This window comes from Gossypium arboreum, chromosome 5 (genome assembly GCF_025698485.1).
Source record: "Gossypium arboreum isolate Shixiya-1 chromosome 5, ASM2569848v2, whole genome shotgun sequence".
In the NCBI taxonomy this organism is placed as follows: Eukaryota; Viridiplantae; Streptophyta; class Magnoliopsida; order Malvales; family Malvaceae; genus Gossypium; species Gossypium arboreum.
The window spans coordinates 6,272,731-6,296,625 of record NC_069074.1 but is presented as its reverse complement, the minus strand read 5'-3'; the positions used below and the strand labels follow the sequence as shown (position 1 = coordinate 6,296,625).

Genomic DNA, 23,895 nt, shown 5'->3' with positions numbered 1-23,895 from the left:
AAATGATATATTACTCTTTTCTCAATTAACTTAGTCTTGAATTAACTTTTGTTAGAATTAAGTGACCCAAATTCTTATTTAAATAAAATACGATGGAAAATAAAATAAAAGTAAAATCCATATAGAACTAGACTTCTTTTATTTTATTTTAGAATAAGGTTTTAAACCTTATTAAACTCCATCTATTTTATATTGATTAGGATAAGGTGTTTCAATCCTACTAGAATATGGCTTTGCAAGCCTATAAATAGACATAGTCTATTCCTCTTGTATTTGAGTAAAAATTTTTCGACATAGTGAATTTTCTTCTCCTCTGCCGTGGTTTTTTTCCGAAAGGGTTTCCACGTAAAATTTATGTGTTCTTTATTTTTATTTATTTTATTCTATTTTATTTTTTCACAAATTGGTATCGAGCTTAGGGTTATTCATCTCGATCACGGTAATGGCGTCTTTGAAGTATGAAATTCATTGTTGGATCGCAACACCGATTTGCGTTGTGGCAAATTAAGATGCAAGCGCTTCTTGCAGATGGATCTAGAGGATGCCCCGCTAGGATAGATAAGATGCCTTCGACATTAACAGATGAAGAGAAGAAGCGTAAGGATCGAAAGGCATTAACACAATTACATCGCATTTGTCCAACGAAATTTTGCAGGATATGATTAAAGAGAAAGCGCATTGCATTATGGAAGAGGCTAGAACAAATATGTATGTCGAAAACTCTAACAAGCAAGTTGCATATGAAGCGGCGTCTTTATGCTCATCGTTTGGAGGAAGGTGCGTCGACACGAACACTTAATGGTGTTTAAAGAAATTCTCTCAAACTTGGAGGCCATGGAGGTTCGGTATGATAAGGAAGATCTAGGGTTGATTCTACTTTGTTCGTTGCCCGTCTTATTCAACCTTTAGAGACACGATTTTATATAGCGCGAGTCTCTCACAGTTGATGAGGTTTATGATTCTTTAACCTCGTATGATAAGATGAAGCATCTTGTGGTTAAACCCAACTCTCGGGAGAGGGTCTCATTGTTCGTGGGAGACAAGACCGGAATGTTGATGATGATCGTGGTAGAACACAGAACGGAATCCTCGTGGTAAATCTAAGGGTAGATCGAAATCTTCAAGCAGAGGTAAAACTTGCAACTTCGCAAGAAGAAAGGGCACATTAAATCTGAGTGCTATAAGCTACAAAATAAGATTAAAAGGGAGGCTGCGAATCAAAAGGAAAATGACGGAAAATTCGGTGAAGGCGATGTTGTAGAAGACTACGCGATGGTGAACTTCTAGTTGCTTCATCAATGATTCTAAAGTAAGCGAGGAATGGATACTTGATTCAGTTGCACCTTCCACATGAGTCCCAATCGGGATTGGTTTACAACTTATGAAACGATGATCTGAAGGTGTTGTTTTGATGGGAAATAATGCTTCATGTAAAATCGCGGTGTTGGAACAATTAAAGTTAAGATGTTTGATGGAGTTGTCGAACACTTAGTGACGTGCGGCATGTTCCGAATTGAAAAGAAATTTAATTTCGTTGAGTACTCTTGATTCAAAAGGGTGCAGATACACAATGAAAGTGGGGTTTTAAAGATTTCAAAGGGTCCTTGTTGTGATGAAAGGGCAAAGAAAGATTGCCAAGTTATATGTTTCTGAGGTTCTATATTCTTGGTGATGCATTGTCCTCTTCTCTTCCTTGTCGATGATGATATTACTAAACTTTGGCATATGCGCCTAGGGCATATGAGTGAGAATGGCATGGCGAATTAAGCAAAGAGGACTTCTTAATGGGCAAGGAATTTGCAAACCTGAATTTCGTGAGCACCTGTGTTTTGGGAAGCAAAGAGAGTTCGATTCACTAGAGGAATCCATAACACGAAGGAAACGTTGGAGTATATCCATTCGATCGTGGGGCCGTCCGAGTGCCTTCGAGAGGTGGAGCTAATTATATGCTAACCTTTATTGATGATTTTTCCGAGAAAAGTTTGGGCGTTCTTCACGAAGCGAAAAGCGATGTGTTTTCCACATTTAAGTCTTGGAAAATTATAATTGAAAAGCAGACGGAAAAGCAGATAAAATACCTCGCATGCAGACAATGGCTTAGAGTTACATTCGATGAGTTTAATAGATTGTGCAAGTCGGAAGGATCATGAGACACTTGACAGTTCGTCATACTCCTGACAAAAGCGGCGTTGCGAAGCGAATGAACGAGCGATCATGGAGAAGGTTCGATGTATGTTGTCAAATGCCAACTTACCGAAGTCATTTTGGCGAAGCGACCTCTCTGCATGTTTTTGATCAACCGATCTCCATCCGTTGCCATTGAGAAAAAGACTCCACAAGAGGTATGGTCCGTAATCCCGCTAATTATTCGATTTAAAGATTTTGGGTATGCTCATGTTGATAATGGAAAATTGGAACCGAGATCCATTAAATGCGTTTTTCTTGGTTATAAAGTGGTGTAAAAGGCTATAAGTTATGGTGTCTGAAAATAGAAAAGTTGTGATTAGCAGAGATGTTGTTTTTGATGAAAGCGCTATGCTACCTAACTTATCTCTTAAAGACTCTTCCAATAAAAAAACCAAAAGCGGTGGAGCATCGATTAATACGAATCAACTCCTCAAGCCAAGATACAAAATTGAGAATAGAGTTGCTTCTTCACCGCAATACTCTATCGCCAAAAACAGGACAAGAAGAGAAATTAAACCTCCAAAGAAGTATGCCGAGGTTGATCTAGTTGCTTATGCTTTAAATGTGGTGAAGATATAGATGCGAATCAAGAGCCATTTAATTATTACGAGGCGATTAGTTTGTGAAAACTCGAGAAAAGTGGATGTTTGCTATGCAAGAGGAGATGGAATCACTCCACAAAAACAGAACATGGGATCTTGTAAAACTTCCTAAAGGTAAAAAGGCATTCGTTGTAAATGGGTGTTTAAAAGGAAAGAAGGGACTCGGGAGTTGAAGAACCCGGATATAAAGCAAGGCTTGTTGCAAAGGGTTACTGATCAAATTCGGAGTGGACTTCATGATGTGTTCTCTCGGTTGTTAAGCATAGTTCGATTCGAGCTTTGCTTGGTATTGTGGCCATGCATGATTTGGAGCTTGAGCAGTTAGATGTAAAAGCGCATTTTGCATAGAGAACTTGAGGAAGATATTTACATGCAACAACCGAGAGGGTTTTATAGTCTCGAAAAAGAGGACTATGTTTGCTTCTTTGAAAAAGTCCCTTTACGGTTTGAAACAGATCACCAAGACAAGTGGTACAAGAGGTTTGATTCCTTTATGACTTCTCATGATTTCAAAAGAAGTAGTTTTGACAGTTGTGTCTACTTTAAGAAAAACAGTGATGGTTCTTTTGTGTATCTACTTCTTTATGTTGATGACATGTTGATAGCAAGAAAAGATAAAGAGAGATAAGAAAGGTTAAAGCCCAACTAAGTGAAGAATTTGAGATGAAAGATTTAGGACCAGCAAAGAAGATACTTGTTATGGAGATTCTCGGAGATAGAAAAGCAAGTAAATTGTACCTAAGTCGGAAGGGGTACATTGAGAAAGTTCTTTCTTGAGTTCAATATGCAGAGTGCTAAGCTGTTAGTACTCCTTTAGCGACCCATTTCAGACTTTCATCGGCCTTATCTCCTCAATCGATAATGAGATTGAGTACATGTCACATGTTCCATACTCTAGTGCGATAGGATCTCTCATGTATGCTATGGTTTGTTCACGTCCGATTTATCATATGCGATCGGGCGGTTAGCGATACATGGCGAATCTGGTAAATAACACTGGAAAGCGATTCGATGGATTTTAAGATACTTACGAGGCACTACTAATGTTTGCTTACAGTTTGGAAGAACTAAAGATGGAGTTATAGGGTATGTTGATGCTGATTTTGCTGGAGACCTTGATAGAAGAAGATCTCTCACGAGTTACGTCTTTACAATCGGAGGTTGTGCAATTAGTTGAAAGCCACTTTGCAAACTACGATCGCTTTGTCTACCATGAAGCTGAGTACATGGCGATTCTTGAGGCTTGTAAAGAAGCTATTTGGTTGAAGGGACTATTTAGTGAACTCAATGAAGACCTTCAAATCAGACACGATATTTTGCGACGATCGAGTGCCATCTTTCTTACAAAAGATCAAATGTTTCATGAGAGAACAAAACACATTGATATTCGGTATCATTTTGTTCGTGATATTATTGCTCGTGGTGATATTGTTGTGAGCAAAATTAGCACTCATGAAAATCCTGCAGATATGATGACTAAGTCACTTCCTATAACCAAGTTTGAGCATTGCTTAGACTTGGTTGGTGTTCATTGTTGAAGTTAAACCCTTAAGGGGTTTTTGGAAGAGGTGAAGAACTTGTTTATTGAAAGTTCGCGATGAAGAACTTGTTCATTGAGAATTTGTGTCAAGGTGGAGATTGTTAGAATTAAGTGACCCAAATTCTTATTTAAATAAAATACGATGGAAAATAAAATAAAAGTAAAATCCATATAGAACTAGACTTCTTTTATTTTATTTTAGAATAAGGTTTTAAACCTTATTAAACTCCATCTATTTTATATTGATTAGGATAAGGTGTTTCAATCCTACTAGAATATGGCTTTGCAAGCCTATAAATAGACATAGTCTATTCCTCTTGTATTTGAGTAAAAATTTTTCGACATAGTGAATTTTCTTCTCCTCTCGCCTGTGGTTTTTTTCCGAAAGGGTTTCCACGTAAAATTTATGTGTTCTTTATTTTTATTTATTTTATTCTATTTTATTTTTTTCACAACTTTTGACACCAACACTAAGAGGTTTTATATAAATAATAGAAACTCAATTACATATGTGTGGAAACTACGTATTTAGAACACAAATTTGTGTTTCAAAATATCATACAATATGTAATGAACAACATTATTAATTAACACTAGAAATCCATCACACGCGTATAGATGCGAAAACACAAATATAGAACATAAATGTGTGCTTAAAACTAACATTCAATAAATAACAAGCGTATGACTTAAAACTAATTAATAATAATTACACATGAAATATGTATGGTACTAAAATTTAAAAAATAAAAACTAGATTTAATTGTTTATCATTATATTATTATCAATCTTGAGTTGGTGTTGAGTTACCTTTTGACACCCATTCAATCAAATACATTATTAATATATTTACAGTTAATGGAAGTAATAAAATAGGCATAATTAAAATTAAAATACATAAATATATTAAAATAAAGTTTTTGCAGAGTGATAAATTCAAAATTTTTCCAATGCAATTGTTTTAGGTTCAAATCCCACCATATATATATCTCTATTGATTCTTTAATTAAAATACTAAAATACCATTAATAATATAACTTATTTTAATTACGGAAAATATATTTCATAATTTCTCTAACCAAATTAATGATCTGGTTGAGAGTAATATAAACTTAATGAAACACTCAATAAATAGTATTCATATTCATATTATGTTTTAATTTGCTATTTATGTCCAAAATTACTAAACCCAACTATAATCATCTAATGATCCAAAAACATTTAACATAGTCCTGGATTTGAACCTTCAAATAAATTTAAGGATGAAAGATAAAATTCTGTAATATCAATTCAATTGATGAAAATTTAAAAATTAAAAATAATAAAACGGGCAGTAATGTTATTATAATTTTTATAAAAAAAAATTCTTAAAGACTTATCCATTAATCTAAAATAACAAGCCATTTAAATGACTGACAATTAAAGCTTTGATACTAGTAATAAAAATTGAAGTCCTGAACTTGAAATACCAAAATTGGAATCTGTGTGTATATGCAAGTGTTTAATTTCATCATGCACAATGTGTAAGCTTTAGTCTAAACCTTCAGCTTGGCTTTCATCCCTTTGTGAATTCTAATGGTTTGATTTAAAATTATCTATTCCGTTATACTAATCTTAGTAAAAAGTTTTTCTTCAAAATTTTTCTATTAAACTGATATACTATATTAGAGTTCATTTAATTATTGTCCTTTTTTCATTTAATTATTGCCACTCTTTTTTGTTAATCAACTATCAATTCTTTAATGTGATTTACCTAATTAAATCATATTTTTTATTTCCATTAAGTATTATTAAATATTTAATGAAAGCGTGACCTGATAATTAAAAATTAATATAATAATAAATTTAACTATTAACTTTTATATATATCAATTTACTCATAATTATAAAAAATAATTTCAAATTGATTATCAAAATTTACCATCTTTCCTCCACTGCCACTACATCATTGCTTCCGCCATAAGTTATCATCATAAGTTAAAAAGAACATAAATAGAGTAGAGTAAGATTATTTCAAAACAATGCTTTAGAACATTAGCTTGTTTTTCCTGGTCTTTCCATTTTTCTCGTTCCCATGTTAAATTTCAGCGTCTTGTCTCATTCATGTCCCATCATTTTCATTGCCTTAATTTCATCTTTTTATACACGCCACTTATTTCATTGCAACTAATTTTTACAATTATTACTAAATTCATATATGTAAAAGAGACCAAGAAGAAAGTTAAATTTATTATTATATTAATATTTTAATTATTATGTAATATGAATGTTGAAGTTTAATTTTAAGTTCATGAATATAATAAATTTTATTTCATTCAAGGTTCAATAATGAAATTTAAATTTAAGTAATTGAAGTAAACTTAACTTATTTGTTTAAAATTTTATCGAAAAATTATAGAACAATGATGAATTAAAAGAGACTAATTTTGTTTATGGATTTAATATATCAATTAATGATGATAAGCTCAAGTGAAAGATGACAAATTTAGGCGATACATTTTAAGTACCTCAATCAAACCCACACGCCTAACCATATTATAATTAATTAATTTGTGGTGCATTTTTGGAAAAGGTCTAAAACATTTTTAGGTCAATATATATTCTTATCAATTCAAGATTTGTCTCTTAGCTCCTTAATACACTTTGAATCACTCGATTTCAAATTTAAAAATTCAAGTTTTTAAGGATTACTAGACCAACAAAATTTTTAAACCTAATCATTATGGAAATTATGAATTTCAAACTTTTACAATTTAAGGAATCCATTCATTTAACAATAAGAGGATAATCTTTAAGTTTTCTTTTGGTTAGGTTATTTATTTATTTTCTTCTTTATTATGTTCTATTCTTGTTTAATTGTTGTAATATTTTAATTTAGTTAATTGTTCTTTATCTTAATTGTTTATTTCAATTGCTGTTTTTTTTAAAAAAATTATAGATCAGATTTGAACTTGTTTGTATTTCATGTTGCGGTCATCTAGAATTATAAGTTAAATCTGCAACTTATACAAACTTGCAATTTTATTCCACTGCCTGCTTCTTATCACTTAATGGGAATGGACAAAAAAATCAATCTCTTTTATTTGGACAATAATTAGATGACCTGTGAGGTAGTTTACCAAAAAATATTTACGTAACCCAAATTCTACTACAATAAATATACTAAACTGTTGCATGGTTTCCTATCGAATTTTCGTGTCGTGGCAAATCATCGAATAAAAAATCTTAATTAAAAAATATATAAAAATCAAAATCAAAACAAAAAACAGCTCTTCTGAACTTTAACTTGGATGGCCCCAAAAAAAAAAAAATGGTCTTCAACTTGCATAAAAATAATAAAATAATAAATTTTTGAAATATGAGCTTGGTTCAAACAGATTTTTTAAGTACAACACAAGCTCAGGCCAAGAGAGACCCTAAGAAACAAATCACAGCTTCCCTTTCCTTTCCTACTATAATTTATATACTCCATGCTGTAGCTCAAAACTCAAAACATATATAATACGAACACAATATCGGTTCAGATCTAAGAAATTTAATAATCTCCACATAGGACCACAAAGGGAACATAACTGCCTGAGCTAATGTGAGCTATTAACTATTGACACAAGGGATGACCCAAAAAGTAGCATACAAGTAAAATCAACAATTCAGATATATATAGGATTCCTTAAAAGGAAAAAAAGAATTGGAACATTTTTCGAACAAGTAAATTTTACATGCATCCTTCCTTAGGCATGGTCTGAACATCTTTACCTATTTAGGATGCAATAGGTTTTACCATGGATTTCTTGATAGCCTCAGCATAAGTCCTGTGTTGGTAGGTAAGGGTTGATTCAAGCAAGTCCCAAAGGGATGTCTTGGGGTTCCAACCTAATGCAGTGTCAAAAACCATAACGAGAAATGGTTACTCAAGTTCTCATATGCACCATAAACAAAAGATCTTGAGAACAATCAAAGAAGCAAGACCATACCAAGTTGTCTATTTATTATGGTCATGTCTGGAATTCTCTTGTCACTATCATCATATCCCTCCCCATAAAATTCCTTGGAACTGACATCAATTGTTGGTGACTCCAGTGAAGGTTCTCCACTTACCTTTGCATAGACCTGAAGAGTCCGACAGCATACAGTTATAAAATAACATAGATACCAATAATAGCAACTACTATCATCAATCATGAGCTTCACCTTAGTCATCATTTCAGCAAGTTGCCTCACCGTGACTTCATTATTTGGGTTGCCGACATTGAAAATATGACCATTGGCCCTGTCAGGATTTTCCTGTACAGAAGACAACTAATTTAGTTAGTTTATGCAGCTGCCCAGATGTGGAGATGGGGGAGAGGGTGAGGTGAGTAAGAGGTGGAGAAGAGTGTCAGTACACACAATCATCAAGAGAACAGCTTCAATAGCATCCTTAATGTAAACAAAAGTTCTCTGAGATTCACCACCATCCACAAGCTTTAGTGGCTCACGGCGTAAGAGATTCTGACCAGGAAAATGAAGAGTCATTAAAACTAAGACCATCTTATTTGAATAGAGAAATTAGATGCCGTTCTAGGTCATTCTCCAGAGCTGTGAAAATAATTCTCAACTAACATTACTAAAGCATGCCAGAACTCTTGGAACACCCTCAATTGGACCATCAATACCAGGGATGAAATCCATCCTAGGTCCAATCCAGTTAAAAGGTCTCACAATGGTGAAATCAAGGCCATTCTCTGCCCCCTCAGCTGCAATGGATAAGAAAATAAGTCAATAAAATTATGTTTGAAGAATCTCAATAGGAGCCAAATCATTAGACAAGACGCTAACCATAAATAAGCCTCTCAATCAACTGCTTAGCACATGCATATGACCACCTTTGCTTTTGGATTGAACCAAAAATGCAGGGGGAGGTATCTTCCTTAAGGACATAGTAGGCAGGATCCTGTCACATTAATCAAAAAAGTATAAGCCAACTTAACCATGTAATGAAATAAACAACACATTAAGGTCACCTAGAAATAAGAGGGAATGGAAAAATAGCATAAAGGGAAATTTGGAAGTTTTAAGGTGAAAAGAATAGTGTATTAGATAACTTTCAATACCACCATGGATTTAGTGATGTTTAAACCAGGCACCAAAGAGAAAAGAAACAGCTAACTTAAGAGGCAAAATCACAAAAAGGGGCCTATTTTGAATGGAAAAAAAATATTTTTCCAAGGGCCATAAGTACAAATAAACCAAAAAAAAAAAAAGGACCCTACAGTCGGTATTGTATCCTAAAAATGACAAACAAACAAGAGCAACAAATGAACTTCAACAAAACTTATAAACCAGAAAAGAGCATATCAATGATCAGCACAAAAACTGTATCTTGCAAGACCTGAGGCCAACTTAACCTCAGGTTTATCAATTAGCAGGTTTAACAGCAAGGCATTGAATAACAAAAACTTTTGAACAAGAAAAATCCTGTTGATAAAAATGGCTAATTTTTAAAGATATAACCCAATCAAGGATACAACCATGCTAGACTGACTAAGACTTAATAATCCATTCTAATAACACAGTAAACTGTCATTACATGAGCAAACAAGAACATAACCACTCCACTCTCCAACCCTTCCATGTTTTTGAAGGCGGTTGACCAATGTTAGCTGACTATAGGAAGAAAAAAACCCAGAAAACTGAAAAAATTCAAAGACATTTGGTAAGTAAGAAGCAAACATAAATCAACTAACCAACATCAATTTAGCCATTTAAATCCACATATCTTGCCTTTTCTATCCAATACCAGCTTTAAAAATTCTTTCTTCATAGATATTAATATCCATATCAAAGAATGATGGTCAAATTGAAAAACCCATTCTTATATTTCGGTCAATAGTGGATTTAGACACTGACATAGTCTGTGAAAATTGAGTACCATTACATGTCATCCTATTAAAAGGGAAGCATAGTTCATAGATATAAATTCTCTATCTCAAATGATTCTCAGTTAAGTAATTAAAAAAAAGAAAGTGAAAGGTTACCTTCCGGAGAGGAGAATCTTTAGGAAGAAAGCTTCCAATTGTTTTGCCATACACTTCGCAAGTAGAGAAGTGAATAAGACGCTTATTGTTATCTGAGCAGTACTTTACCTACCAAACCACAAATCAACGTCAAAACAACCACAACTTCAATTTCAACATCTATCAGAAATATGGACAGTAACAAACTAACAATCATATCTCTCCTCACTCACATCAATATCAAATAAACTAATTATAGAAACTAAACAAATGACACAAAAATGAACTGCTCTAACAGAGATGCTTACCACCGGAAGTGCATCAATAAAATTGCTGTAAATCGTGTCAAGTGGACGAGTATTATAGTCTGCCGGAGTACAGATCGCCGCAAGATTTATCGTCTACATTGCCACAAAAACAGTAAAAACCAAATCTAAATCCAGCAAGAACTATTCGAAAAAAATTCAGATAATTATCCTTTAAACAACAATAAGAGTGAATTAGCTAAAGAAAAAAACGCATTCAGCACATACTCAACACAAAAAAGAACAATAACAATAAAGTATTTTAACGAGTAACAAAGAGAAATATCAACGATACGCCATCTCCTGATTCAGAAGAAAAAAAAGGAAAGGAACTGCAATGATAGGAAAAGAGGGAGCAAGAAATTACGAGATCTGCCATCTTGATAAGGCCTTCGAGCCTAGAATCGTGCTTGATGTTAAGTCGGTGGAACACAATACGGCCAACCCAAGGAAGAGAGTCAGGCTCAAGAAGGTGCTTGATCTTGTCACTGTAAACATCCAAGGCAAGCACCTTGTGCGGCGTCTCCGCCATCAGTTTCTCACAAAGGTGAGAACCAATGAAGCCGCCGGCTCCAATCATGCATATCGTCATCGGCTTTATAGGCCTCCCATCCAGATCTATTCTAGTCGTCATTTGAAACAACGCCGGTGTTTCGTTATTTTTGAATGCCGAACGTGACAAAGGAAGAGATAGAAGCTAATTGTAGATGGTGAGAAATGGGAGAGAATGTCTTTGTATATATGTGGAAAATAGAAGCGACGACACCTTTACAGTGCAACATTTAATAAGGGCAGGATTAAAGTGTACTTGAATAAAATGATTGAGCACGTGGAAGGCTCGTAGGAGTGCAGCCTTATGTTTGGAACCACGGGATTTTTTATTTTTACTTTTGTTCTTGAAGCACGGGATTCTTTATTTTTATGGATGAACCGTATGGTGGGAATAAGGATTACTAAATCAAAAATGCACATCCGGTTTAAATCTTATTATCTATTTTTTGAATTTAATAAAATATAAAAATATTTTTAAAATAATATTTATTACTTAAAAATAATTTTGATAATTTTATACTTAAATTATGGATTCCAATAACTTAATTTTAATTTTTGTATTTTTAAATTTAAAATTTTAATTAAGTTTATTTATTTATTTATTAATTATGGCCCTTCTAATCTTTTATATATCTTTTATATAAGAAAATAATGTATTTAGTATAATTAAATTTAAAATTTTATATACTAACAATAATATTAATTTTAATTAAGTTAAAGTTCAATTTAAAAATTAAAACAATTTATATAAATTCACGTAACATTATCTTATCATAATATTTTCGCAGCATAATATTAAAAATTCAAAAAAAAATATGATTTTTTTAGTTCAATACCCCCAGTAGAACAAAAAAAACCCAAACCAAACCCTAGGCCTAGAATCGGGAACGAACATACTGTATCTTCATTCATTGTTTAAAAAACTGCTGAAAATATCTTGCAGACTTTGAAACATAATCAAAGTCTCTAATCAGACTCTGTATTGAACTCAATTACCACCAAACTCTCACTCGTTTCCTTTTTTCCTCTATTTTGTTCGTTTTCCTCTCATGGTTTTGTCTTTTTTCTCAGTAGAATTCGTGTCGTTTTAGACTGTTTCATTGCTTTCTCTTAGTAAGAATTCTTGTCGTTTAGGTTGTTCCCATTGCTTGAATCATGTCCGGGTATAGAGTTTACGAGAGAAAACATAAAAGAAAAGAACAATGTGGTTCGGTTCCTCGAACCCCAGAAAAGCCTACTGCAGGAGTACCAGAGATAAAGGAAGTTTATGCAAGGCGGTCCAGAATGAAGCTTGAAGAAAAGGTTTCTGAGAGTTGTTCAAGTGAAAAGAAAATTGATTGTGACAAAACATTCGACAGTTTTTTTAATTTGGTTCCTTTGGCCGAAAAGGATGCCGTGTTTGATTCTTGCATGCCATTGTCAGACAAAGAAAAGGAGCAAAGTTCCAACAGAACAGAGAGCATAAGTTTGGGATCGGTAGGCAAAATAGATTCGAAGATGAGCTTGGATTCTCTAGGCATGGGGGATTTGTTGAATGCTGGTGAAGGCAAGGAACAGAATTTTTGTCCAGGTAGAAATTTTGATGGAATCGAAGACTTATACTTGGAGTCCACAGTCTGCACCGTCACAAGCAAGCAAAAAGAAGATGGTTTCAATGGGATTGAAGGTACTTTTTCGGGTCATGGAGACTCCATTGATTTGGATAAAAGTACTTACACTTTGGAAAACAGTGGTGGTTTTAATCACCAAACTGATGAACTCGACTCAACTAGTTTAGCTTCTGCTGGGGCCATTGATGGTTCAAATATATTGGAAAAAGATTGGGATTCGGTATTGAGTGATAATCATTTCATGGAACTCCCATGTTTGCTCGAGCCTAAAGTTTCTCAGCCTTATGCATTGTCACAAGGTGCTGCTTACTGATTCTGTACTTAAGTTAGTATTCATGAACTAATATAGTTAATTATTTATGTTGCATCACTGCTTTTTTATTATTAGTATTCACGAACTAATATAGTTAATTTTGAGTTTAGATAATGGATTTATGCGGGAAACTGTAACTTTTGATCAAATTCTGGTCAATGATTGCTTGGACCTGAAGCAAAGTAGACAGAAGCCGAAAAGGAAGATACACCGGCCAAAAGTTGCATTCGATGGCAAACCAAACACACTGAAGCTTGCAACTCCAAAGCAAGTAAGGGAAAAGAAACCAAGGCTTGCAACTCCAAAGCTAGTCAAGGAAAAGAAACCAAAGCTTGTAGCTGCGAAGTGGGCTAAGCGAAAGAAGTCTGAGAATGTAAGGAAGCAAGCAAGTCCTGGTTTGAATGAAGCCATAATTGAGAACAAGAATCTATCAGACATTAAAAGCAACATGATCATAGAGATCAATGAAACCCAAGCAGCTGTTGCCAGGGCTTTGGATTTTCAATCAGAAAGTTTGGATGCTAAACCTGTGGATTATGCAAGGGCTTTGGATTTTCCATTAGAAAATTTAGATGCTAAACCTGTGGAGTTTGCGTTTCATAGTTTTCCAAAGAAAAGAAGGTCCGAAAGGAGATGGACATTGAAAAAAAGCAAAATGATCATAGAGATCAATGAAACCAAAGCTGCCTTTACTAGGACTTTGTGTTTTCAATCGGAACCTGTGGAGTCTGCTTCTCATAGTGTTACAAACAAGAAAAGAAGGTCCAGAAGGAGAAGGATATTGAGTTTCTTTAGTTTACCTATTATGAGTGTGACAAAAAGTGTCAAGAACAGCAAGAAGAAGCTATTTACTGCTAAATGGTTACCAAGAAGAAAAAGGACACCAAGGAAGAGGCCAAGGAAGGTAAGAATTAGAATTCACTCAAACTCCAGTTTTATTACATAAGTTACCACACTGAAGCTTATAAGTTTCTTTATTCATTGATATATTGTACAGGTAACTGAGGTAGAGGGAAAAAGTAATGCTGCTTTATATATTGATAACCTTGCTGTTGGTAATCTCACTGTCACTGATAAGGATCTCTCAGCAGTGATGGAGATCGAAGTATTGGAAAGTGATACTCCGGTTGCTGGCACTGGTGACTTTTATGTCACTGATAGGATGGATCTGGATCTATCAGCAATGAGGGAGATCAAAGTATTAGAAACTTATGCCCCAATTACTGGCACTGATAATCTTTGTGTCATTGATCAAACAGTGGGGGAGATCGAAGAATGGGAAACTGATGCTCTGATTACTGGCAAAAATAACCTTCGTGTCACTGATAAGATGGATATATCAGCAGTGAGGGAGATTGAAGTATTGGAAACTGATACTCCGATTACTGGCACTGATAACCTTTGTGTCACTGGAAAGATGGATCTATCAGCAATGAGGGAGATCAAAGTATTGGAAACTGATATCCTGATTACTGGCAAGAGAAAGCGTAAAGCAAGCACACCAGGAGCCATTGTCAAACCAAGAGGTAAGAACAGAGAAACAGTGTTTTTCTTTATCTTTGAGATTGAAAACAGTAAAATGCATATTGTTTTTTTGATGCAGGTCAAAGTGGACTCTTGAGCAAAAAGTATATTAATTTCATTATTCAGAAATTGCAGTCTTTTCGTATCAGTGATGACACATTGGTTCCGTACCAAGGGCCATTTCAACCTCTTAAGAAAATAAGACCATTAGTTGTTTTAGATCCAGAGACCGTGAGGGTTTGGAACTTGCTGATGGGAATAGACGTTGAGAGGATAAAGAACGAAGCAAGTGAAGAAAAGGAGAAATGGTGGCAAAAGGAAAGAGAAGTTTTTGCTGGACGAGTGGCCTCATTTATCGCCCGTATGCAGCAAATACAAGGTAAATCTCTAGCTTATCTCTACATTAGCTATAAAAATTCTAATGAATATGTACCTTGTAAATAGGGGACAGAGGTTTCAGGAAATGGAAAGGTTCAGTTTTGGATTCGGCGATCGGAGTTCTCTTAACACAGAATGTAACAGATCACTGTTCAAGGTAATACAACAAGTTATGTAGCTTTATGTGTTATATTGAAAATGGTAGAAAACTAATTCAATGCTTTCTTGATAGCAATGCTTTTATGTGTCTAGCTGCAAAGTTCCCTCCAAAACAAGCAGCAAGCGGGAGTGATCCTTGTCTTAGTCAAGAGTCAGTTGGGAGTAACACAGCAGAATATGATGCAGAAGGTAACCAATATTTTGTAATCGAACCTGAACCAGAAAGAAACAAAGAATTCAAGGAACCAACAGATGGCTTGATTGGTGAGTTCCAAGAAACAAGTATCGATACTGGTTGTGAAGGTTGTTTACGGGTGATCAGTAACACCAACTTGCCAACAATTCCAGAAGCAGACCACAATGGTGGCTTGGTTGGTGAGTTAGAGGAAACAAGCATGAATGCTGGACAAAAAGGTTGTTTACAGGTCGTCAGTGACACCAACTTGCCAGAAAATTCGATTGCAAACCCCAACGGTAGTTGTGGACCCATGGTGCAAAGACAATACGCGAAAATGCAAAAACGTGTTCTGTCAAAAATACCGAAATTAAAGGAACGTGAGTACTTGAATATGGGTTTTGGTAAGAGAAAATCTACTTCAGAGAAGAAGGAAAGTGCTTCGAAGGAAGAAGAGATTGATTGGGAAAGCATAAGGTTAAAATATTCCACTGGTGAAAGAAGCAGTGATCAAATGGATACTGTGGACTGGGAGGCAGTCAGGCTTGCAGATGTTAAGGACTTAGCTGATTGCATCAAAGAACGAGGCCAGCAGAACAGAATTTCAGAAACAATCCAAGTAAGAAAAACTACATATCAAAATAACATATTTAGCATGGTTCTTTTTCAAATCTTTTCATTTGATCATAAGTTTTTTTTGCAGAACTTACTTAACCGAGTGGTTAGTTTACACAATTGCCTTGACCTTGAATGGCTACGAGACACCCCACCAGATTTGGCTAAGTAAGCCAACATATTAGTTGAATCTTCTGACATAAATATGCATGTACTTATATGTTTATTCTGTAATTACAGGCGATACCTGTTAGAAGTGAACGGGCTGGGGTTAAAGAGTGTTGAGTGCATTCGGCTTTTATCACTAGAACAAGTTGCTTTCCCTGTAAGATATTTAATCTAACCAAATTATGGTAACTTCTTTGTCAATGAAATTTATCTGCATTCTTAAAAGGTTTCATCCTTTTTCGACAAGGTTGACGTAAATGTTGCTCGAATTGCTGTTCGTCTTGGATGGGTTCCTCTCCAACCACTTCCTGAACAACTTCAGTTGCATCTCCTTGAACAGTAAGCATCATATGCTAAGAAGCAAATAAAAAAAAGAACACTGATGGAAATCTTCTCTTCTCTTTTTTGCAGGTACCCCATCATGGATAACATTCAGATATACCTATGGCCGCGACTGTGCAACTTGCCTCAAAGAATCCTGTGAAGTCACCACATTAAATAACACCATTTTTTTTCTGATTTAACTAAACTTGTTAATTAATCTTTGAGTTTTGACATATTGTATGATATAGGTACAAACTTCATTTTCATATGATAACCTTTGGAAAGGTACTTTTCATTTATGTTTTCATTTTTCTTTTCATTGGTTCACGTTTTCAATTCTCATTCATTTTAATTTTATGTTTCCACATACCAGGTTACTTGTACCAAGAGTAAGCCAAACTGCAATGCTTGTCCGATGAGAGATAATTGCAAACACTTCCAAAGTGAATATGCCAGGTTTTCTATCATATGAACAATAAAATTTTCAAGCATTCTTTGTAATTATAATATTAATATTTTTAATTTTAATATCAATGTAATTTTAATATCAATATTAAATTGTTGATACAGTTCAAAGAAAGCCATCCCGTCTGATAAAATGAAATCAAGTGCGGCTTCAAATTCAAGCCCTCGAGCATTAAAAGAGGCTAAACACATTTTGGATAGTAAAAGTCAAATCAAAATTCATGAGTCTATTATTGAAGAACCTTTTGAACCACCACAGTTTTTCAATAGTGAAAGTCAAACCAAGATTTATGAACTACCACAATACCTTTTGAATAGTGAAAGCCAAACTAAGATTTATGAGGCTATCATTGAGGAACATTCCCGATCACCCTCAAAATATAAAGCTCTAGAGTCTCTGGAACTGGAGTATCAAGAACCTGAGATTGAGCCTATCATCAAAGAGCCGGAGTATCAACAGGCTGATATCGAGCCTATAATTGAGGAACCTCTCGAATTATCCTCAAAATATAAAGTTCCAGAGTCTCAAGAACCTGAGATTGAATATGATTCCGACGGAATTCCAATATTCAGAATTTCTATAATGAAAAACAATTTCATGTTTAGAGATGGTGAGGTTTCAAATTCATTAGTTTCTTTGGATCCGAATGCAACTTCTGCTCCTAAATTGAAGCAGAATAGACGGCTAAGAACTGAGCATCTTGTGTAAGTAATCTTGTGTAAGCATTTATATTTCATATTATTGATGGTTTTATTATTATTTTTTTCAACAGGATTTTTATTTTTAGTTTTCTTTTTTTGTGCAGTTATGAACTTCCACGAAATCATGTTCTACTTGAAGGGGTAAGTTAGTTTAATGAGGTATCTCTTTTAAGATATAAATTTAGATAAATATAAAGTTTTATTTGTATTCTTTTACATATTAATTATTTATTACAGTTAGAACAAACAGAATCTGATAATGATCTACAATATCATCTTGCAATATGGAGATCAGGTATTATTTAATATTTTGTTAAGATATAAATACAAATATTTTATTTGTATAAGTGGTTTATTGCGTGTGTGTATATATATGTATTGGTATTGGTTTTAGGTGAAATTGCAGAGTCATCAGAACCACCAAAGAAAAGATGTAATTCTACGGGGCCTGATCTTTGTAACGAAGAAACATGTTTCTCATGCAACAATATTCGGGAAATTAATGCTAATATAGTTCGTGGCACTCTTTTGGTGAGATAAAAAAATATTTTAATTAATTTTAAATTATATATTTTTATATATTTAATTTTGAAATAAAAATAGGTATGGTAGATATTTATTCTATTAAATTTTTAAATACCATATCGGCTTAAATTTATTTCAATTAATTCTTAAAATATATGTATTTTTACGGATTAAATCTCAAAATATAAAAATAATAATAAATGTTAAGTTTAAAATCTTATATAATTCTGGTTTAAATTTTTAGATACCATATCGAGTAGCTAACAAAGGTAGCTTTCCACTGAATGGAACATACTTTCAAGTAAATGAGGTAAAAGTATATTTTATTTTTATATTTAATATAAATATAAATATATTTAATTAAATTTTAAAATATTTTTATATAATTTTATTATATATTATTTATTTTTGTAGGTGTTTGCTGATCATGAAACTAGTTATCGGCCAATTAAAGTTTCAAGGGAGTTGATATATAATCTCCGAACTAGGACAGCATATTTTGGAACATCAATATCAGCAATATTGAGAGGTAAATAACAATTATATAATAAAAAACAAAATAATTTGTTTGTAAAATAATAAATTTTATTTATAAAATTTGAGATAAATAATATTTATATAATAAAAATTAACATAATTTGTTTGTAAAATTTATAATTTCTGCTTATAAAAATTTGTTTTTCTTTAAAGTGAATAAAATTATTTTTAAAATATTATTTTAATTTTTCTTTTGTTTTTCTTCTAAAACAGGTGAATCAATGTATAATATTCAGAAATGTTTTTGGACAGGTACAATTAAGTTTTTTCTTTTTTTCCTTTTAAGGTGAATTAAGTTTATTTAATAATTATTTTTCTTAAAAATTCAGGAATTATTTGTAATAGAGGATTTGAAAGGGGTCAAGGTATCCCTAGACCTCTTGCAAGCAGATTTCACTGTGGACCAAGTAAGATAGAGAAAGTAAAAAGGAATCTAAACCCAAAACAAAATTGTTAAGTTATAAAAGGTAATATCTTATCAATTATAAAATATTTTTTGATTTTCTGTAAATAAAGTATGCATTAGTGATATTTATAATGTATATTAAATCTATACCATATATTAAAAATTCTCTAAAAAGAATATATGTTCGACATGTATTTAGTTCCTTGATAGGCACGTAGTAAGTATTTAAAACAATTTATTTGACAATCGACATGTATTTTGATCTTTGATAGACATGTGGTAAGTATTTAAAACAGTTTATTGTTTTTCTGTTTCAACTATTATTTTTCGGTGTTTTAACTAGTTTTAATTTAATTGTTATGAATTGCTTTTATGCATTTGTTTTTTAATTTATTAAATAATGCTTGTTTAATTTTTGTAATTAATGTAAATTTTGGATATTTACTAATTTTAATTTACCAAATTATATCAATTTTTTTATAATTAATAATTTTACTACATTTATTGGAAATGAAACATGAGACTAAAACATTATAAGCATATTTAGAATCTGTATCTTTGCGACCCAGTCATCTTTATTGCTGAATCAAAATCATGAACCTTAGAAACAAAGGTCGATATGTTAGAAATTACAGAATAAACTTCCCAAGCAACTTGAGTTTCTCTCGTAAGCATTTTAATAGCTCGACAACAGTTTGACTCGATAAAGAGAGTTTTTCATACGTATCGTTGGATGGGGGACGAATCAAGTCTAATAGCAAGGGAATGCAATCGTAGAGCATACTTGTGCATTGATTCCATCGGCAACTACTTTTTCACAGTCTCAGGCGACGGGGACAATTCCTACAGACTTGTAATGGTTGAAATAGGAGACGTCATAGTTGATTTTGAGGACATGATTCGGAGAAGGTGACCGAGGAATAGTCTGAGTGCCGATCTGACTAGAGGAAAGTGAAGATGCAGTCATCCCCATCCATTTATTCTCGGAATCATTGTATGCAAGGGAATAATTCTAGTATTGATGAAAATCTTGATAAATATACTGCTAATATGATATATTTTACATTAAATGCTCAATTTTTATTTATTGATAATTAAGTATTCATAATTTTGTATGTAAACATCTAAATTTATATAATAGAGATACAATTATATGTGAATAATATATATTGGTGAAAAATTATGTAAAATATATAGTAACAGTTAATATAAAATTGAAGTTGAAATGGTAATTTTAAAGTTTAAAAACTATAATGTCTAAGTTCAAATCTTTCAATATAAAAATAGAAAATAAAAACACCCAAATTTGCTTTTATAAAAAACATATTTTTAATAAATTATCAATTTAAGTAGTACATGATTGACTCATGATATTAACTTAACTAAAAATCTAAATAATAGTGCACATGTATACCATAATAAATATGAAATAACCACATACGCTCAAAGATGAAATACATTTGTGTTATTCACAAATAAAGTTGTATTAAAAGTTAAAAGATGCTCGTAAGTCAAGTCACATTAGGTTTGAATCGGATTTATGAATAGTGTTAAGTACTAATATCATACATGGTTGCTCAAATTTTATCTAAACTTATTTATATTTATAAATGACTAACAAAAAGCTTGTTTAAACTTGTTCATTTCTTTATTTTTAAAATATAATTATTTGTATATAATATTTATTAATTTTATACTATCATATATATATATATATATATATATATTTAAAATTAAATATAAACAACTTAATATATATTTTATGTTTACATATGGTATATATAATTTTCTTATGATATAAATTACCTATTATGTAAAATAAATAAAAATTATAAACCTAAAAATTAGTCGGGTTGAGCGGAATATGAGCTTTAAATATTTAACCCAAGCTTAATTCATATTTTAAATAAGTCTAATTTTTCATCTAAACTTATTTTTATGTCTAATATTTTGATCTAGATTTTTTAACTTCCAAACAAGCTTTCGATTTAATTAAGTAGTTTGGCCATTTAATAAGTTTAATTAAAATTAAAAAAGAAAAAAGTTAATATGGGTTGGCTCAATTGGTTGATTATTCATTAATATATCAATCAAAAACATGTTAATGATATGTTTTGGTAAAAGAAAAAAAAAGTTCACACTCGATGGTTAATTGTTATAAGTATCTATGGTTAATGTTAACTCATGCTGATAAAGATTGATGGATGAGCTCATAGGCGAATTTAGGGGGCTGGCAGGTAAAAGCCCGACCCCCTTAAAATGAAAAATTATTATTTAAGCTCTTTAAGAAATTTTAAAATTTTAAAATAGTAAAGATAAAATTACACTTTGACCCCATTAAAATTATAAAAATTCGATTTAATCTTTTAAAAATTATAAAAATATGAACTATAAAAAAAATTAAAATTCCATTCAGCCCCTTTGCCCCTGGATAAGTCAAAGTTGAACTACTAAATAATGAACAAAAATAAAAGTTGAATGGCATAATTAAACAAGTGCAAAGTTTGCTTCTTCTTTTTTTTTTTTTGTGATTGCAATATACTCTTTTGAGGTTGAAGGGAAGTTTTATAGGATGCCTATCATACATATTATATGATAATGCTACAAAATGTTAAGGTAGCTAAGTGTTAAGATGAATTAGGTATGATGATGTTTATCTTTCAATTAAGATTAGCTCTTATAATGAACAAGGTCAACCAAATCGTATGGACAGACGGAATCACCATGCTGGGTTGAGCTTACTACGACGCCGTTTGAATTCTGGGCATTTTCAGATTGCTACCTCCTTTTTTTTCTTCAGCGCCTTTGACCGTTCGCAGACTAATTCTTGATATTTGAAAACAATGAACATTTTACGTGTAAAGCAGTAACCAATTACTTCCCAAGCTTTAGCATCCAAACAAGTACTGTTTACATGTTCTCAATTTTGCATGTTTTACTATTATTATTATTACAATGATCAACAATTAAAAAAAAAAGTTTGTTTGACCTGACTACCTTAACCAAAAAAAGAATATATGGCTGTTTGTGTAAACTAAGGTGTTATGAAAGACGCATTCGGGAAAAAAAAAGAGAAAACACTAAGAAATAGTTTGGTCTCTCGAAATCTGGGGCCTAATTTTGAATATGTCAAACTGTTTCCTAACCAGAAGCTCTAATCTGACTTTATAGTTGTCTTCTATTTAAGTATATTTTAATTAAAATTGCCACTTCATCGTTCATTAATTTTCATATTAGCTACTACCTTCATCCTTTTTATACAAGGTTATATTTAATTTGAATAAATTTCATTTTCAAAATGGCAATATTCTTGGATTCTAAAGTTAATGTGTTGTAACCAATTAATATTACTAAATTGATAATAATAAAGCGCTAACCAAACTTTTAACATTCTTAATTTACTGTCGACAATTTACATAAACACCAGACCATAGTGTCTCCCGGTCCCTCTCATTTTACCAAATCCCCACTATTTTTGCTACTTCTCAGTAACTCTCATAAAAAAGCCCAAAGTTCTAACACGTAAACGGTAAAAAGAAATTTCACTTTTAGTGTTTTTTTTTTTTTTTTACCTCGAGTTTCGTTTCTTCTTCGAAACCGCTACTGCAGCTGTTGTCGCTGTTGATCTCTGTGGTCGCTTCTTCCATGGCTCCAAAACCGAGTCTCTAAACCTGAGTGGCAAAACCTGACTCCGCCCTCTCTTTGATCGAACCACCGGCGACGCTATATCCTCTAATTCCTCCAACCCTTCTTCCACAACGTTAACCGAGTAGTCTTTAACCCTTTCCATTGACTCCCTACCGTCGCCGCCGCCACTCTTTTCAACCTCTTCGACTTCCTTTTTCTTTTCATTCAGGTAAATATCCCTGGCTGAAATCATCTCTGCCGCTTCTATTAGCAAATCCAATGAATCATGAAACGCCGCCGCCGAAGCTTTAACTTCACCCTCAGTGCCGCTCTTAAACTCTTCGCTTTTTTGAATATCTGTAACATCGGAAGAAACATCCGTCGCTGTAGCTTCACCGGTACCTGTTTTCTCTTCATTGAAACTATTCTCAGCAAAACAATCGGATTTTTCTTCGCTCTCGTCATCATCGTCGACAAAAGAGCCTAATCTCAAGTTTAAATCAATATCGAACCCTCTCTTCTTGAAAGGGTTTGGGTTAATTTCACATGGTGGTGGGATGCTTGAAATTAAATGAAGAATCTTTTCGAGACAAGCTTGAGCTTTGGAACATGATCTTCCATGGCGTGCGTTGGTAAAACAAGAATCTCTTACCTGATTATTGCAGTACAAAGAAGCCATTTTTGAAGTCAGACAAAACAACACCCAGACTTCCCTTTCCTTTCACATCTCACAAGGCTTTTGCCAAAATTTTTCGAGAAAATTCAAGAGAGAAAAATGAATAGTAAGTAGAGGAGAGAGAAAGAAAGGGACACACCAAAGGAAAAAAAAAATAATAAGCTAAAGCATGACCGATTATCTTTCGGTATTTAATAGTAGTATTTTTGTTTTTATACCTACGAAAAAATGGAAAAGAAAAAAGGAAAAAGAAAATCAAGAGAATGAAATGGATACCAACGGTGCTTTAGTGACGTGGCAAGTTCCTTGGCAGTTTGTTGCATACGTGGCGAGTAATGATGGGATAGAAAGAGTGGTTTTGCCACGTACGTAACCAATGAGACTAAAACTCGTCACCGGGTTTACGGCCTTAGCCTGAGAGACGTTTCTCGTGTCTTGTTTTATAAATAGAAATGGTGTCCTTTTCACTTGAAAGCTTGTTTTGTGTGATCTTTTTTGTTCGCTTTCAT

General features: G+C 32.8%; 2 protein-coding genes across 3 annotated transcripts; one reads left to right on the top strand and one right to left on the bottom strand.

Annotated features, from left to right (window-relative positions):
- Positions 1–7,677: 7,677 nt before the first annotated feature.
- On the bottom strand, positions 7,678–11,436 carry LOC108450159 (UDP-D-apiose/UDP-D-xylose synthase 2-like). Its single transcript, XM_017747664.2, has 9 exons — positions 10,998–11,436; positions 10,634–10,726; positions 10,347–10,454; positions 9,148–9,262; positions 8,932–9,065; positions 8,719–8,820; positions 8,521–8,613; positions 8,304–8,439; positions 7,678–8,202 (listed from the first exon to the last, which is right to left on the bottom strand). The coding sequence occupies exons 1-9, from the start codon at positions 11,262–11,264 to the stop codon at positions 8,090–8,092; spliced, it is 1,161 nt and encodes a 386-aa protein (XP_017603153.1). The 5' UTR covers positions 11,265–11,436; the 3' UTR covers positions 7,678–8,089.
- Positions 11,437–11,964: 528 nt separating this feature from the next.
- Positions 11,965–19,406, top strand: LOC108489931 (transcriptional activator DEMETER-like). Of its 2 annotated transcripts, none has more exons than XM_017794681.2 (20): positions 11,965–13,091; positions 13,216–14,009; positions 14,103–14,631; positions 14,709–15,008; positions 15,074–15,164; positions 15,240–15,960; positions 16,045–16,124; positions 16,197–16,281; positions 16,372–16,463; positions 16,536–16,604; positions 16,697–16,733; positions 16,822–16,904; positions 17,019–17,618; positions 17,720–17,756; positions 17,853–17,910; positions 18,010–18,146; positions 18,385–18,450; positions 18,555–18,669; positions 18,891–18,929; positions 19,007–19,406. In XM_017794681.2, the coding sequence occupies exons 1-20, from the start codon at positions 12,338–12,340 to the stop codon at positions 19,132–19,134; spliced, it is 4,815 nt and encodes a 1,604-aa protein (XP_017650170.2). In that variant the 5' UTR covers positions 11,965–12,337; the 3' UTR covers positions 19,135–19,406. The 2 variants fall into 2 exon arrangements, with proteins under 2 accessions (XP_017650170.2, XP_017650171.2); XM_017794682.2 differs by having other exon boundaries at positions 12,996–13,117.
- The last annotated feature ends 4,489 nt before the right edge of the window (positions 19,407–23,895 follow it).

Excerpts from the sequence above, each read along its gene's own strand:
- LOC108489931 (XM_017794681.2), top strand. The coding sequence starts at position 12,338 with ATGTCCGGGTATAGAGTTTACGAGAGAAAACATAAAAGAAAAGAACAA. Across the intron at positions 14,632-14,708 it reads AGCCATTGTCAAACCAAGAG|GTCAAAGTGGACTCTTGAGC; the intron begins GTAAGAACAGAG and ends TTTTTGATGCAG. Across the intron at positions 18,147-18,384 it reads TAGTTCGTGGCACTCTTTTG|ATACCATATCGAGTAGCTAA; the intron begins GTGAGATAAAAA and ends TTAAATTTTTAG.
- LOC108450159 (XM_017747664.2), bottom strand. The coding sequence starts at position 11,264 with ATGACGACTAGAATAGATCTGGATGGGAGGCCTATAAAGCCGATGACG. Across the intron at positions 9,263-10,346 it reads AAGATTCTCCTCTCCGGAAG|GATCCTGCCTACTATGTCCT; the intron begins GTAACCTTTCAC and ends TTAATGTGACAG. Across the intron at positions 8,614-8,718 it reads AAGCTGTTCTCTTGATGATT|GAAAATCCTGACAGGGCCAA; the intron begins GTGTGTACTGAC and ends TCTTCTGTACAG.